The 17,203-nt window shown below is 41.5% G+C and overlaps 1 protein-coding gene across 5 annotated transcripts; it reads right to left on the bottom strand.

The window, feature by feature from the left end:
* Positions 1 to 1,977: 1,977 nt before the first annotated feature.
* Positions 1,978 to 14,666, bottom strand: LOC131226084 (exocyst complex component SEC15B). 5 transcript variants are annotated; one of them, XM_058221765.1, is made up of 2 exons: positions 12,101 to 14,666; positions 1,978 to 2,404 (listed from the first exon to the last, which is right to left on the bottom strand). In XM_058221765.1, exon 1 carries the CDS (start codon positions 14,522 to 14,524, stop codon positions 12,110 to 12,112), a length of 2,415 nt encoding a protein of 804 aa, XP_058077748.1. In that variant the 5' UTR covers positions 14,525 to 14,666; the 3' UTR covers positions 1,978 to 2,404; positions 12,101 to 12,109. The 5 variants fall into 5 exon arrangements, with proteins under 5 accessions (XP_058077748.1, XP_058077750.1, XP_058077752.1 ...); XM_058221767.1 differs by having other exon boundaries at positions 1,978 to 2,379; XM_058221769.1 differs by lacking the exon at positions 1,978 to 2,404 and adding an exon at positions 2,544 to 3,072.
* Positions 14,667 to 17,203: the final 2,537 nt, after the last annotated feature.

Raw genomic sequence — 17,203 nt, 5'->3', positions numbered from 1 at the left:
TGTCGATCATAATGAAGTTACTCCAAGCAGTTCAAAACAAGAAACTGGGTGGTTTCACTATCTCCTGCAAATCGATTTTTCTGAACATCAAGAGGCTATATTCCCTTTCAGCATACACTAGATAAGGTCCTGCAGGCACAGCTTGTGTATAGAGGAACAACTTAGAAACCATTGGAAGTAAATCCAAAATACTCTTCATAAGATGGGGAGTTATTAAAAGTGCATGCTGCAATTTCATGTTGACAAGCTGATGCTTACCATACGTAAACGATGTATAATATCTCATTTCAGGGTTTCCCTCTCATCTTTCTTTCTTTTTCCCTTTTTTGAAAGATTTTGGGGTTTAGGCATAGTCCCAGACATATGCGCTAAGGTGCAAATATGCCAATATGAAGGAAAAGTAGAGGTTTTTTTCTTTAGTTAAGCTGGGCTTGAACTCTAGATCTCAGTGATGAAACACGCCAAGTCTCCTATTGAGCTACAGGCTCGAACCCTACAGGAATACAAGTCATAGGGCCCAAAAATTTATTCTTCCAACACATAATTTAGCCCTCCGTTTCACAAAGCATGAGAAGTGGTGGGAAGGGTTCAAGTGAAGTAGGAAAGAGCCTGTTTAAAGATATTAAGCAAGCGAAGAAGCTCAGAAAGAAAGAGAGGAAACAAAAGTCCAAAGTGCAAATCCAAAGTGGTAGCACCTTGGTAGGATGGTTCTTGAAATTTGACTTAGCGACTGAGCAAATCTTCCCATTTCCAACAATCTAGCACCCGCACCAGAAGAAGGAAAAAAAAAAAAATCACCTTTTATATGCACTTCTCGCACAGCCATTGCGAGGATCCCAATCACCAGAAATTTTTGGGATGAGGCCATCTACCTAGTGACACGCTATATCGGATGTTCTGATCACTCGAACATGATTTCCACATTGGACACTGGAGATGCTATGGCCTAGCAAACATCCCCAAGAGGGCTAGTGGTTCCATTTGTTCAACTAAAAAAGATAAACCCGCTCATGGAGGCTGTTGAGTGGGTTGGCCACGGAATTCTTCTCCATTCTATTAGTGAAGACCAAGTGATCAAGAAGGAAAGGGTGAGGATGAGGGCTGCGACTTGGGGTTTACTGCATTTGAAGGCCCATTTCCTCCTACTTCCAAACATGAACCAGCTTTCTGCTTGGGAAGCTCTTAAAGTATCGGTATCACTACAAGTTTCGCTGGCCAGGGATATAGAAACTGATATTGTTGATAATATCGCCAATAACCAGAAATGCAGGGAAACATGGGGAGAATGGTGGAAATTTTCAATGAAACTTCACGATATGCTAAAATACACATATTTGCATATTTAGGAATAAAAATTTAGCAAAAAGAATGCATACATAATAAGTTTCCATTTAATGGGAGCCTAAAAGCACGTGTCATCGTAAGAAATCAGTCCAACTATTATATCCATCCAACGATCTCATCCAACCATCCAAACATCCTTTGATATTTCAGAATATCAGCAACAAATGATATTTCGCCAAGAAATAATCAACAACTAGAAAGAAAATGAAAAATTGTGCTCTCAATATCGCCCATGTTGCAACACCAATAATATCATGACATTTTCGTCAACAAATTGAACACTGCATACAACCATGTGCCCATAAAAGTTTTTATAAATGAATTTATTTTTTTTCGATAAACAGATTTTGGTGATATTGATGCATTGGCGATGGTATCGAAATATCGCCAATACACTAGCGATACAAGCAACACCTAGAATTTAAACGGTCGAAAATATTGGCGATATCAATGCATTGGCAATACAAGCAACACCTGGAATTTACATAGTAAAAAATATCGGCGATATCAATACATCGGCGATACTCAACGATACATTACCAATAACTGGAGTGTTATCAGTATCGCTATCAGTGTCATCGGTATTGTCAAGCTGGAGATATGGACAATATCAGGGATGTTTTGAACAATGAATGAAACCAAAAGCAAACCATTAATAAAACAAAAGGTATTAGATCTAGTGCTGATCAAACTCTGGTACACTTCTAGCCATGATCTTTCTTGTAGTTAATGTCTCCTTAGTCAGAGAACAAGCAAATGTTACCAATGTAACATAGGGTCTTATGGCCCCACCAACCTTAGGCTATCATGATTTTCCTCTCACCATTCCACGCTTGCATGTACAAATTACCCGAGAAATCTCCCATATAACCCTGTAGCACCTAAAGTCACCTCATAACTAATCTTCAAAATTTCTTGTTTGGCAACAACGAATGCTTCCAAAGCCAAGTTGCCTGCTCATATGAGGACTTCCACGTATGTCCAAAACCACCAGTTCCCTAGTTTGGAACCCCATGGATGAGGAATTATAACATCCTGCCCATCAGCAAACATGTAATAACTGTCGTAAGAGAAGCATGCATTTGCTGATGAACAAGACCCCATAAAAACTCCCCTACAGACACCACATAACAGCTTCTACATCCACAGGCAAGCTTGAATAAACTATACCATGATTTGATGAATGCATGGCAACCCACTTAGCAAAAGATGATGTGGAACACAACCATACAAATAAATAAACCATTATACACTGTAAACAGTTTTTCCTACATGGAACACCAATACACCCAACAAGACAGCAATCTTTTGATCATTCAGGAATAAGGAGCCCTTATGACAGTAATCTTTGCCATAGTATCCTACATCGATGTGCTTTCTTTTGTTCTTTCTTCATGTGGCACTCCACCTCATGCAACCATACCAGGGGCTCAAAATAACCTGCATGCTCCCAAGATAACTAACAGGTTGTGCCATAAAGTCATGGAGACTTGTGGTAATGTCTGCATAATAGAGGACTCACAGAGAGTGTGTGGTGATGTTTCTTGCTTTAAGTCTCCAGGTAGTAGCCATGTTCCAACCATTATGCCCATGTAAATTCCTCAACTACTGTGAAGAGCCACAAGATGATACCACCAAGGAAAATGGAGACAAAGGGGTAGAGACGGCATCAAAGATTCAACAAGTTGTCGCAGCAGCCAAACACAAGTGCTGTTCATACACAGCATTCTGTTATGTGCCACAGAGGAGGTCAACCAACTGGAGCTTTGAACCAAAAACACCCAAAACCCTCACAAATTGCCTAGGTGGATGAAGAATCCATGTGGACTAATCACCACTACCTGGTGACTTGTTCGTTGGGACCACATCAAACAGAATCAGTATGCCATGATGTTGTTCCAATGTAAGTTTGCTATGTTTTATTCAGCCATCTGTGGTTGTGTGATAACCCTGTCCAGTATTGTGGGTTCACCAATGCCTACATGTTCCGCACAAAAGAGAGGCCATCATCAATCCAACCAGAGAGGATGCAGGACAGGAAGATGGCGGATCACATGCTATTAACGAGACGCAAGGGAACAGTGAAGATAGTGTGAGCACAATCCACACGACATCCATCCCAAACAAGGTGTCCCAAAACGGTTACATATCGGCCGATACGTAACGGTAACGGTGGTACCCGTTACGCGTTTCGGGGTCGTATCGGCCGAGTCCATATTCTGTACACGTAACGGCCGTTACTGACCCGTAACGGCTGTTACGGGCCTTTTAAAAAAAAAAAAAACATACCTCTTTTCCTTTATTTTCTTCTTCTTCTTCTTCTTCTTCTTCTTCTTCTTCTTCTGTGGCTGCGGCTGCGGCCCCGGCTCTGGTTGAGGCTGCGGCTGTGGCTAAGGCTGAGGCCCCGACTGCGGCCTTCTTCCTCCTCCTCTTCTTCTTCTTCTTCTTCTTCTTCTCTCTCTCTCTCTCTCTCTCTCTCTCTCTCTCTCTCTCTCTCTCTCTCTCTCTTTTTCTCTCAAATCTCCACTAGGGTTGGAACTCCACTCTCCTTGTGGTTTTATAATTATTCAGGCGTACCGCGCACCAACTAGGGGTACCTGTCACGCTAAGACGAGCGCTGACACTCTTCGAGCTCCAAGTTGTACGAACGGTTCAAAGGAGATCAAAGTTATATGGGCTCCATAGTGATTTATTTATTACATCTACACCGTTCATCTATTTTCAGAGATCATTTTGGAGCACTACCCAAAAAATGAATTATATCCAAAGATCATCTGGACCGCACCAAAAATAGCAGCGGAGATAATATTTTCACCGTTAAACAATTCGTAGGGCCCACGGTAACGTTTATTTTCCATCCAATCTGATTTGATCAGACCCGAGTGGGCCCCACCATGATGTATATATTTTATCCATGTCGTCCATCCATTTTGCCACGTCATTTTACGTCAGGATCTAAAAAATTAATAATATCCAAATCTCATGTGGACCATACCATAGGAAACAGTGGTTATAAAATGCTCACCATTAAAAATTTCTTAAGGTCCATTGTAATGTTTATTTTCAATCTAACCTATTAATTGGGTCACACTGACGTGGATGAAGAGAAAACACACATGTCAGCTTGATCTAAAACTTTTGTAGCCCCCAATAAATTTTTAATGGTGAACGTTTAATTAGTGTTGTTTCTTATGGTGCAGTCCACCTGAGCTTTGGATGTGCCTCATTTTTGGGCTCATGCCCTAAAATTATTTGGCAAAATGGATGGACGGTGTGGATATAACACATTCATCACGCGTGGGGCCCAAAAAACTTTGACACGTGTGCAACACTTCACAATCCGAGTCCCGCCTAATTCAAGCCTTAAAAAATTGTACACGAGACATATATTAACTTAAAATTTAGCAATTAAATTATGAACTACAATTGTTAACTCATAATGCCAAAATCAAATTGTTTGAATAGTTTTAATTGTTAATTTGTGAACTTTTATTTTTTAAAATAGGGTCTTTTGATTTTTTTCATGATTCACTATCCAATAAATGTCCACCAATTCATAAGTGGGATAATGACAATAAATTGCATGAATTTGAGGCTGATTTGGTGCATAGATTGGTCCTCCAAGTCAGCCCCAAATTGACAACGCCATCTACCTGAATTTAATTTCATTTTTTTAAAGAACTATAGGGAGAAATGATATCAAGTTGTTAAGTATATAAATTAGATATTTATAAAATTAAATATATAAATTTTGTAGTCAAATTCAGGTTATCTGGTTCATAAATTCATTAGACAGTCCGATACAACTTCTCACCAAAGAGTGGACCATTACACCACCATAAACATGTTCCAATTTATAAATGAATGCATATTTGGAATGCCTAGAATATTCCGGATTTAATCCATATTTTTTCTTTTTTTTTGGTAAAAAAAAAAAAAAAAATTGCGCCGTTACGGGCCGTTACGCCCCCGTATCGCCATTACGCCCCCATATCTGTATCGGTTTCAGGGGGTACCGTTACGCCAACCGATACCGATATGGGACACCTTGATCCCAAATGAGGGACAAGGAGTTACACATGCCACAGCCATCACAAGATGATTGGGTCTCAAAATCTCTAACATTGATCTTCACTTGCACCAGTTTATATTCTTTTGATTCTGGTCACATCAGACCCTCATTGTAGACCTGGCAATGGGTGGGCCTTAGGCCTGGATTTTGAATTGATTGGGCCATGTTTACCAGGCCAGGGCTTTTCAAAATATTGATGTGACTGGCCCAGGCCTCGCCCATTGCCAGCCCTACCTGGTGGACAGTAAAATACTGTCTGAACCTACCAGACTTGTCAGCATGTCACTTATGCAACATCCAAGCTGTGCAAAAGGTGGGCCAATCATGAAGATACCCTCAATAAAAAATTAAAAATCAATCTGGTCCAATCATCACAGGGACCATAATGTCTACCTTGAATCAGCTGTAGTTTTTTTTTTTTTTTTAATGAAGAATATTCTCAAAAGAGCATGGTTTCCCATAGAGAAATTGTAATTTAAGCTTGAAAAGAGTGGGAGATAGTTCCCATGAAGCAACAGCATCTTCAAAGAAAACAGGTCCTTAAATTCTTCATTCCGCTCCATTAGGTTTCCATGGAATCTACCCCAAAATTCCAGACAGACAAGTTCAACCCTGAAATTCTGGATTTACAAGCTCCCAATAAATGATCATAGAGGTGATTCTACTCTTAATGGAGTGAAGGAAGAAACACCATTATTGAAGATCCTGCAATTTCTTTCCTTCCACAGACCCCACATAACAGTGTAAGGTATCTTCCAAAGAATCCTCCCTTGATGATTAAAAGATCATTTGTCCAACCTCCAATCATCATCATCGTCATCTAAGCCTTAAGCCAGCTAATTGGGGTCGGCTAAATGAATCCTTTATCACTATTCCAGTTTATCCAGGGCCATAACTTTGGTTAGACCATAGGTCATCAAGTCTTTTCTTACTACCTCTACCCACGACCTTTTGGGCCTTCGTCCTGCCCTTTCAGAGCCTTCAACTTGTACCAACTCACTCCTAACCGGTGCAGTTCTTGGCTCCATTCCACATGACCATCTAAGTCTACTTTTCCTCATCTTGTTACCTATTGGTGCTACACCTAAATTCCCCCAAATGTATTCATCTCTAATTCTATCCTTCCAAGTCTTGCCACTCATCCATCTCAATAACTTCATTTCAGCTATACTCATCCTATAGACATGTTGTTCCTTACCACCCATCATTCTGTCCCATAAAGCATGGCTGGTCTTACAAACATCCTATAAATTTCCCTTTTAGTATGAGCAGTACATGACAATCACTTAAAACTCCATAACACATTCCATTTCTTCCACCCCACTTGATTTCTATGGGCAACATCCTTCTCAATCTCTCAACTCTCATGAATTATTGACACAAGATATCGGAAGTGGTTATTTTGTGAAACCTCTTGGCCAACAATCTTCACTAATACCTTGTTCCCACTCCTATTGGTACTAAAATTACACCCCATATACTCTATTTTAGCCCAACTGATTTTACATCCTTTAGATTCCAAAGCACCTCTCCATAAATCTAGTTTTGTGTTTACACCCTCCTTTATCTTGTTAATCAAAATTGTCGTTTGCAAACAACATACACCATGGGACTTTTTCCTACAAATGCCTCGTTTGCTCGTCCCATAACCAATGCAAAAAGGTATAGGCTCGATGCCGAACCCTGGTACAAGCCTACAGTAATTGGAAACTCACTTGTCTCTCCACTAGTGGTCATCAAACTTGTTATTGCTCCCTCATACCTCGTCATGTCAATATATCCTCTTGATACTCCTCTCTCCCAACACCCACCATATCAACTCTCTAGGGATGCTATCATAAGCTTTCTCTAAATCAATAAAGACCATATAGAGAGATCCTTCCTCCTCTCCCTATATTTCTCCATCAATTGTCTAAGTAAGAAAATTGCTTTTGTGATAGACCTCCCTAACATGAAACCAAACTGATTTTCTGATACATTCCTCTCATGCCTTAGTCAATGTTCAATCACTCTTTCCTAAAGTTTCATAGTATGGTTCATAAGTTTAACTGCGCGACAGTTAGTGCAGCTCTCTATGTCTCCTTTATTCTTATAAATAGGTACCACCGTACTTTTTCTCCATTTGTCTGGCATTTCTTTGATCTTACAATCTAGTTAACTTTGTCAACCAAAGTAACCCAGCATCCCCCTCACACTTTCAAACATTTATTGGTATTAGTGTTTCAAATAGCACTCGTAGCATAGCAGTAGCGTATGCTATGTAGTGTAGCCATAGCGCTATGTAGCATACTAAATAGCATAATCGTAGTGTACACTACAATGTATTTATTATTATTATTTTTATTTATTTACTTTACGTTTTCTTTGTATCTAATGTTAAAGAATGTGACACTTGTATCATACTTAATACTTTTAACTTGTGAGATTTTTATTTCTTTTCATACTTGCGACTTATGGTTTCAATTAGACATGTATTAGTTAAAGTGGTTTGCTTAGAAAGTTCTTGATGTAATTATTTGATTCAGTATATATATGTGGAATGGCTTTTGATCAATGATAATTAATAACTTGTTTGAACATGCTAATACTTGAAAAAAATGAATCATCTTTAAGACTTTGTTATATTTTTTTCCTTATTTTCTTACCGTTTATCATGTTTTTCCCATTTAAAAAATAAAATAATATATATATATATATAGAAGTGTCGTGTAGCGTAAGCAACACGCCATTTAAAACAATGTTTGGTATATCATTTGGTCTTCCATTTTTCCTCTTTCTCAAAACTTCTTTCACTTCTGACATACTAATCCTAGGAAAGTATCCATGGACTCCAACATCATTTGGGTTTATGTTTCCTTCTATCCATGCTCTAAGAGTGATTGCCATTTAACAAGTTCTGAAAATAGTTTCTCCACCTTTCATTGATCTAATTGTCCTTGACTAATAATACCCTCTGGTCATCGCCTTTAATGCATCTCACATGATCTAGGTCCCTAACTCTTCCTCTCTCCCATTTTTGCAAGTTTAAATAAAATTCTCCCCTTCTTGTCCCAAATATATTGTAAAAAATCATTAATTTAGCTTTAGTTACTACTTTCTTAGCAACTTTTTTGGCATTTCTATATTGTTCAAAATTTTCAATGTTTCTAGTCCTTTGCTAGGTCTTGAAACATGCACTTTTCTAGTTAGTAGATTTTTATACATCGTCGTTCCAACACCAAGTTTCCTTATATGATTTGCTTTTCCACCTAGTTACTCCTAAATATCTTTTACCACTTTCCTAATGCACTCAGCCGTCTCATTCCACATAATGTTCACTTCTTCCTCAACATTCCAATTTCCTTCTTCCCTCATTTATGAATAATATTATCTTCTCTCCTTTTAAATTCCACCATCTAGTTTTTGGACACCTATAAATTTCACTCATTTTTTTGTTTCTTAATGTCCATAACCATTAACCTATGTTGTGTGGTCAAACTCTCTCCAGACATCACCTTGCAGTCCTTACATATTGATCGTCCAACCCCCAATCACCTCTTTAAGAGAAGCATTCATGGCTCACTTTTTTGTTTCTTAATGTCCATAACCATTAACCTATGTTGTGTGGTCAAACTCTCTCCAAATATCACCTTGCAGTCCTTACATATTGATCATCCAACCCCCAATCACCTCTTTAAGAGAAGCATTCATGGGTCAACTAATGCCAAAGAAAGCAAAGAGGCAAGTCCACATAGATTGGACTAACAAAGAAAGAAGAAACATATGGTACACCATCTCCTTGTTTCAGCAAAGAAAGCAAGGAGGGAAACCACTACCATTTCAGTTTCTCAAACCATCAAACATTAATTTTTATTGGTGTGGGCCTCGTGGCCAATCATGAGAACACTTGAATCTTAGGAGCCAATCCTTCATAATTCCACTAATGGGAAGGTCACTAACAGAAGGACATAAGGCTTGAAAGAGACTCAAAGGAGAACCCATTGTAAACCGACCTAGTCCAAATATTTTGTGTCCTCAGATTAATATCGATGAAAACTTCAGTAAGAGCGTAAGGAGGTTTCCAAACACTTCCACATCTTCATCCGTTAGATTCCTTCATAAATTGGTCTTCCATACAATCAAGCCACCCTAAAACTCGTAGAATGCTTCACTTTTGTCTCCAAAAGTGAAAGACACTTTACATAGATCAATAGTACTTTACTAAAGGAGAATCCACTATCCACTTATGTCTCAAAAATCACATCATATCTCCTATCTTGATTAGGAATCAAACACTTTCATCGAATATAGCACATAGCTTATTTGAGAAGCATCCATGTTGGGTTGCGCTAATTCCTTCCAAGATTGCTAATTGCACTCCACAAGATGGATGCCAACCTTCAATTGGGTAATCTGGGATGCCAACCCCATCTGACTTGCCATAATCCCTGACAACAACTTCCTTCCACAAATCCTTCAGATCTTCCCACATCCTTACCACCACTTGCCTAGAAATGCCATTTTTTCCAGGACTATTCCGACCTACAATTGGGTAATCTGGGATGCCAACCCCATCTGACTTGCCATAATCCCTGACAATAACCTCCTTCCACAAATCCTTCAGATCTTCCCATATCCTTACAACCACTTGCCTAGAAATGCCATTTTTTCCAAGACTATTCTGATTCTTTCCATGTACATGTGTGGCCAGCCTGATGATTGGATCAACCTTCTGCGCTAGGGGATCTTCATGGTGGGTCCTACCTTTTGCATGGCTTAGATGTCATACACATTTGACAAGTTAGCACACAAAATGATATGGATGGTATCTCACTGCCTGCCTATGTGTATGCGATTAATGTAGGAAACATTGTAATTGGGAAAGAAGCTTGATGGACAAGAGTTTACGACTTGAATGAAGGGTGAGAAATTCAGCAACTCAAAATATGACAATGAATTTAGAAAACAGCTAGTGAGAAGCTCAATGAGTAGGCATCGGGGACTTGGAGCCTATGAACCTCGCATTGCTGGGAAAGTGGCTAGGGAGATTTGGGGTGGAAGAAGGTGTCTTGCAAAGAGAGATAATAGCTAGCAAGTATGGGCACCACGATGGGGGTTGGTAGACAAGTGATTTTTCTTCTATAGCTAGCAAATATGGGCGCCACGATGGGGGTTGGTAGACAAGTGATTCTTCTTTCTATAGCTAGCAAGTATGGGCGCCACGATGGGGGTTGGTAGACAAGGGATTCTTCTTTCTATAGGGCATCTGCAATATGGAAAGGGGCAATCTTTGTGAATCCGAAGTTTATTAAGGGCATCGGATTCTCTTTGGGCAATGGAGAGAAGATCATATTTTGGGAGGATTTTTGGGCTGAGGAAATCTCCTTGGAAAATGCAGTTCTGAGGACAGCTTGCCTCTCTTCAAATCGGAGTGTTCCAATTGCAAAATGCTTCACTTGTTGTGAAGAGCCAGTAGTTTGATCACCCCCTTAATAAAGGTACCTCCTTGACAACAAGGTGGAGTATATGTATATCTTGCTCCTAGATCGCCTCCAGCTGCCCAGTGAGTGGGGACTCGGATATGATGGTCTGACGAAAAGAAATTTTGGGCCATTTCTTGGTTTGCTACTTTTATTATATAATTCAAGCGTCGTGGTGGGATGATGTGAATGGCAGACGCAACAAGTGTCGTTTAATGGAGGCCATGGCCTTTGGGTGGTCAGTGGGAAGGAGAAGGGTCTTGACCATTGATCATCTTTAAAAAGGTCAATGATTGTCCCTAACATGTCTCATGTGCATTATGAGTGCCAAATTAGTCGATCATCTTTTTATTCATTGCCTCTTCACACGGCAAATGTGGCATGGCCTTCTAAGGAGCTTCAATGTGTATTGGTCAATGTTATTCTCAATTGGGGGTCTTCTTATGGCGTGGGACGGAGGATGAGTTTATTGGTTGTCCTATGGGTGATTTGGGGGAAAGGAAAGGAAGATGCTTTCGAAACAAGAGCAATGTGGTGAAGTGGGTTTCTAGTAGGGTGAAGTAATATGCTTTTGTGCCATCTTGGCGCTCTTTTTCAATAAAATTACCATTGCCATCAAAAAGAAGAAGAAGAAGAAGAAGAAGAAGAAACAGCTAAATGAGTAGAAACACACAGATATCTTGGTGCTCATTTTCAATAAAATTACCATTGCCTTCAAAAAAAAAAAGAAACAAGAAGAAGAAGAAGCAGCAGCAGCTAAATGAGTAGAGAGACATATCATGGCAATATTACATTGGTTTTTGATAAACAACTGAATCAACTCAAGTGCCTGCACATCCAAGATCATTGTTTCCACGGCAAAGCCAAATGACAAAAGAGACAAATATCATGGTGAAGATGCATTTGTGTCCAAGAAAATAATCAATTCAAGTGAAGTGCCTGCTCATTCAATCATCATACTAAGTTTATTACATCCACAAAAGGATAGATAACAGAATTTCCTATAGTGAAGGCTAGAAAGAATTCAATATACCAAACAAACGAAGATGACAGCAGGATGGATACACAATGGGATTAGCAATGACCGAGAAACAATGAGACAACGACTGAACGAGGAAACTTTGTAAGCTAAGTTAGTAATTGATCAATGACCACAACAAAGAAAACAAACCAATAAGCCAAATTAAACCATAGCGAGATATAGAAGGAAATGAAGATCTCTTACATCCACTATTCAGCTCACATCCTTGAGTCTCTTTATCAAAGCATCTAGAGATTTCTTCTTTGGATTCTGCTTCAACCCCCTTCCCCCAAAGCTCCCAAACAGCCTATCTGAAGAATCCCGGAACTTCTCAGAAATCACCACCAACTTCCTATAATCCAAAGCATTGTAACTCTTTTCCCTAATCACTGGATTGAGGAAATTCTCTGGATGATTGCTCATAAGCAGGTTGATCAATTGCCTTGCCTCTGCAAATGCCTGCTTCAACTGGTTTGCATCAGCTTCTGAATCCGCAAACAGATGAGATTGGTTTTCCGCGAACGATTCAAGCAGCCGTAGATCAACATCGAACCCCATAACGGCATTCCCATTAAACCTCTTAACAGAATCCCCAAGAAAGATTCCCACGATCTTCTCTGATATATGAGAGAGGATGCTGTGTAGAACCCGCTTGAGCAATTGAACTGGCAATATCTGCTGCGCAGTCGAAACCAATGTCTCCAAATAGATGATCACCTCATTCGCATATTCATTCCCATTCTGCAGGGGTTCGTCAGCCATCCAATTCACACTCTCCGTCAGCACCATGAACTCATCGACCTTTGCCTGGAGCAGTGCAGCGAGGTGCTCCTCAGCTACATCGCGGGCATTCTTTAGCGGAAACTGCCGCCTGCCCCGCTCTGCCATCCGCAAAGGAATCCCTGACAGCTGCGCAGCATGCTTGAAGAAGAAATCACAGGCCCGCTCTAAAACCGTCATATTTGCCGCCACCTGCATCGCTTGGGACACACCGTGTACAGATGATCCAATAAGCTTCAACAGAGCACCATCCAAGACTTCCCCTAATAGCCGGTCCAAGTACTTCTTCACGACATCATAGAAATCTAACTGCCCCCCATATGACATGAAACTAACAGAATCCTCGATAAACGACCGCACAATCCGGCAGCAATCCGGGACTGTAGATGAGAATGAGGCTACATAAGGGAATGCTGGCACGATATCAGACGTCTGTATCTGGAACGACAGCACGTTCATTGAATACTCGTATTCCTTCTTCATTAGCATCTGCTCAAACTTATCAGCCGCAACCACTTCCGCAATCTGCTTCCGGCAATCTGACAGCAGAAGCTCATGGTACTTGTCCCGGTGCTTGCTCAGCACATCCAGCAAAGCATCGACAGGGTACCCATACCGCCGCAGCGTGACACCGAGCAGGCTTACATAGTCCTTGATCAACAGCAAATGATTCGCTGTCTGCATCCTCGAGAACTGATCTTCTAGGACAGAACACATCTTGCTCACAGCAGTCTCCCACAGGTTCTCAACCTCAATCTTCGAGATCAAACTACCGCCAGTCCGCAGAATCCGGTCCTCGACGATGAAAAATCCAGCGATTTGAGCGAAAAACGTCTGGTGCGATTCGAGGAATGGTGTCATGGAAGATACCTGGAAATCCGACGTCAGTTGCAGCTTCCGGTTCTCAAAGTAGTACTGCTTGAACCGGTCCTGGAGGCCTAGAGTTTGATGGATGTGGTAGGCCCGGTAGAGAGGCGTCAGATCGAATCCCAGCCGTCCGTACTTATCCTTATCATCATCGCCAGCCGCATCCTCGTCCTCATCATCATCATCATCCGCGTGCAAGGTGTAAACGCAGTCGCGGAGGCTGAGACGGCTCTGCTCTTCCGCTTGCCTCTGCTTGATCCGGAGCTCCTCCTCCCGCTGGCGAGCCGATGACGCCTGCCCGATCGCCAATTGCCCGAGGTTGCGGCTCACGACGCGGATCTGGACCAGCCAATCGCCGAACTCTTTACTCGTCTGCCGCTCGACGTGGGCCCGGATCGCCGGGACCTGCTTCTCGAGCATCCGCCGCAGCGCTGAAGACGGCGTCTTGTCAGCATCGCGCTCGATTGCATCGACGCACTTCAGAGCGAGATAGAACTGGCCCGACGTGAGGTGAGCGTTGGCGCGAGAGCAAAGCTCGGTGAGGCGAGCGCAGAATCGGACGGCATCTAAAGCAAGGGTAGCATTGCGGGCGATGCTGCGAGCCTCGATGAAGGCGTCGAGGGAAGAAAGGAGAGGACCGGCGACGGACTGAAGAAGGGAATTGGAGTGTGAGAGGGACGATTTGAGGGAGTCAACGTCGGAGAGGAGGGATCGGAGATCATCGACGGCTAGGATGAAGTCCTGGTAATGGGCCCGGCAGAGATCTTCGATCTCGGATTCCTTGGAGCGGGAGAAGTGGCGGAGGTTGTGGAGGAGGGTCTCAGGGTGGCCGGAGGCGAAGGCTTTCCGTACGAAGGGTCCGAGGTCCTCGCCGTTGCAGATAGCCGAGGAGAGGTGGTGGTGGTCTTGCTTGTCCGAGGAATCGGGGGTGTCAGAGGTGACGGGGGCGACTTTTCGGCGATTTTTTGAGGACTGCTGCATGGTGACGGAACGGAGGGGTTAGACTGGCATCTGGGTTGACGGAATCCGTTAGGGGCGGAGGAGATCTTGTGGGGGAGAGAAAACCGGAGGAGGAGAAGAGGAAGGCGGCTTATGGGAGATGAGTTGGTATTTTGTTGACCAAAATGCCACTGATGATGAGGAAACAGCTTGCGTTTCTCGCGTAGGCACTTACCCGGGTAACACGTAAGTGGGTGTTTTCCTGACCGTGGGCCGACGTTGATATATGTGCTGATATCCACGCCGTCCATCAGTTTTTACATCTCATTTTAGTGCACTATCCCAAAAATTAGTTAGAGATAATTCTCAAGAGGACCACAGAGCAGGGATTAAATGACTACCATTAAAAAATCATATGGGCCACAAAAGTCTTGGATATAGCTGATGTATCTGAACGACCGTTTGTCTGGTGACACCAACGTCAACCAACCACCATGATATATGCCTTATCAAAGGTCGCCCGTTCATTTTGCGAGCTCCTTTTAGGCAAATGACCCAATTTCCAAATCTCAAGTTGATTGGACGTCCACCGTTAAACACTTCTTAGGACCGTTATAATATTTATTTGACATTCAACATATTGTGAGATATGCTTGAAGTTTCAGTAACAAGGGTTTATTTGAAATTTGGGATTAGGTGAAATTAGGTGGCATGGAGCTACATTTGATTAAATATAAATTTAAACAGGTGTTAGGAAAGGATGGAAAGGACGGTATTATATCATCTCATCTTAATTAGAGAGATTTCCTAATCCACTACATCTATGGGCTCATGTTTATGCATGTATTTTATTCATGCCATCTAATATATGCACCCTTCATATATGATAATCAAATTACATATGTATATAATTGAGTATCATCAATTGTGAATTTGATCCTGTAATATACTACATATGTAATTATTGCATGATAATGGTGATAATTCCACCTAAGGGCTTGACCGGGAGCTTGTGATATGAGCTAAATGGGAAATGTAATGGGAGATAAATGAATTGAGAGTAAATGACTTAGTCGGCATTTGTTTAGATGGGAGTAAATAACATGCATTTAAAATCCAAATATTTGGTTTGGAAAAAGTAAATGGTAAGATTTAGAATGCATTACAATTTTTTAATATATTTATAGAAAAATACATAATATCTAAAATTAGTATACATATGTGATATTTAATAGGTTGATGGTGATAAACTCATTGAAGTATATAATTTAGTCAAAAAAGAATCTTGAGCCTCGGGTAAGCCACAAACATAAGAATCACAAACAAGCAACTTGTCAATGCTTTTTAACCATCTATTTAAATGACCAACTTTTATACAGTTTGAATCATTTTATTGGTGTGATTTTGGTGATGTACCCGGTATTTAAATGGTTTTGGAGCATCATTAGTGTTGATGTTAAAATCTAGTTGTCCTTCCTAGACTATCGTATACCTACAAAACCAAATAACAACAGGGACCCTGACTATCAGAGGGGACTCTCCGATGTCAAAGTTAGATCAGGCACTTTAGGTCTAATAAGACTAGAGTTTTTTTTTCTTTCTTTTGGTGCGTTCCTTTTACTGTGCGTAGAGCTCTTATTTATAATTTTCTCAAGCCTCTTTTGCAAATGGTAGTGAGTCTATCACGTAAGCGCCTATCACACAAGAGATCTCTCCGTGGCATGGTTCTTGCCGAGGATCCCGGAAGTTAATCCTTTCTGAATATGGAGGCGTCGTCCCCTGGTAGTCGGCATTCAAGGAGGTTGAAGATGACCTATGTGGAGGTCATCTTCCAAGAAGATCGAGGTAGATGGCTAAGCAGACCTCTAGGTTGGGTTGGTCGAGGTCCCGCGGACCGAGCTAGACTCTTGATCACAATTGGGATTCACCTTCAAGGTCGGGTTGGTGCTTAAAGTCATTTGCTGGTCGCGATATCAAGATGCCAGCCAAGGCCGAGGTCGTTGTTGGCAGTTGGTGCTACAGCTGCTCACGGAGGTCTTACTCGGCAATCAAGGCGAGCTCATCTCCTTCTCGACATTTTGTATTTTCTCTCACCCAGGTTACTCCAATCCAGTTTCACCCATAACAATTAGCATGTTGTGTGTATGGTGGACATGTGCGTAGACCGCCTTTGTTTACTCACACAGCTATTCAAGGGAGCTCAAAAAGGCATTTCACCTCATTTACTTCCAAATCCTTTATTACGGAGGATTTTATTTAGGGGATGTTTGATTTCTGAATGTACATTCGAAGTTGTCGTAATTACCCCTGTCAGGGAGGTAACCATCGTTTGATTCTTGAAAGGATTTCCTGCAGGATTTCCTCGAAAGCGCTGGCGTGAAGTGATGTGAAACCGATCCCGAATTTGGAAGTAAATCCCATGTCCCACTGTCTGGTGCACACAATCATGACCGCATGAGGTATTCCTAAGCACCGCGTGGGGTCCACCGTGATCACCACGGGAGATCTGCACCATCCATTGTAACATCCTGGATTTTCACTGTTCTGAATTTTCAAAAATCCTTGAATTTTTTTATTAATTAACTTATAATATCACTTAATGACCATTAGCACTCAATGTTAGTTTATGCAGGGGCGGTACCAGTAAAGAACCGCACAAGTTCGATTAATCGGCCATAGGAAGCCAACGAATCCGCCCGATCACTTGAACATCAGGTGTAG

Source organism: Magnolia sinica, chromosome 14 (assembly GCF_029962835.1).
Source record: "Magnolia sinica isolate HGM2019 chromosome 14, MsV1, whole genome shotgun sequence".
Classification (NCBI taxonomy): domain Eukaryota; kingdom Viridiplantae; phylum Streptophyta; class Magnoliopsida; order Magnoliales; family Magnoliaceae; genus Magnolia; species Magnolia sinica.
The sequence above is the reverse complement of the archived record's forward strand: the minus strand, read 5'-3'. Positions and strand labels throughout refer to the sequence as shown.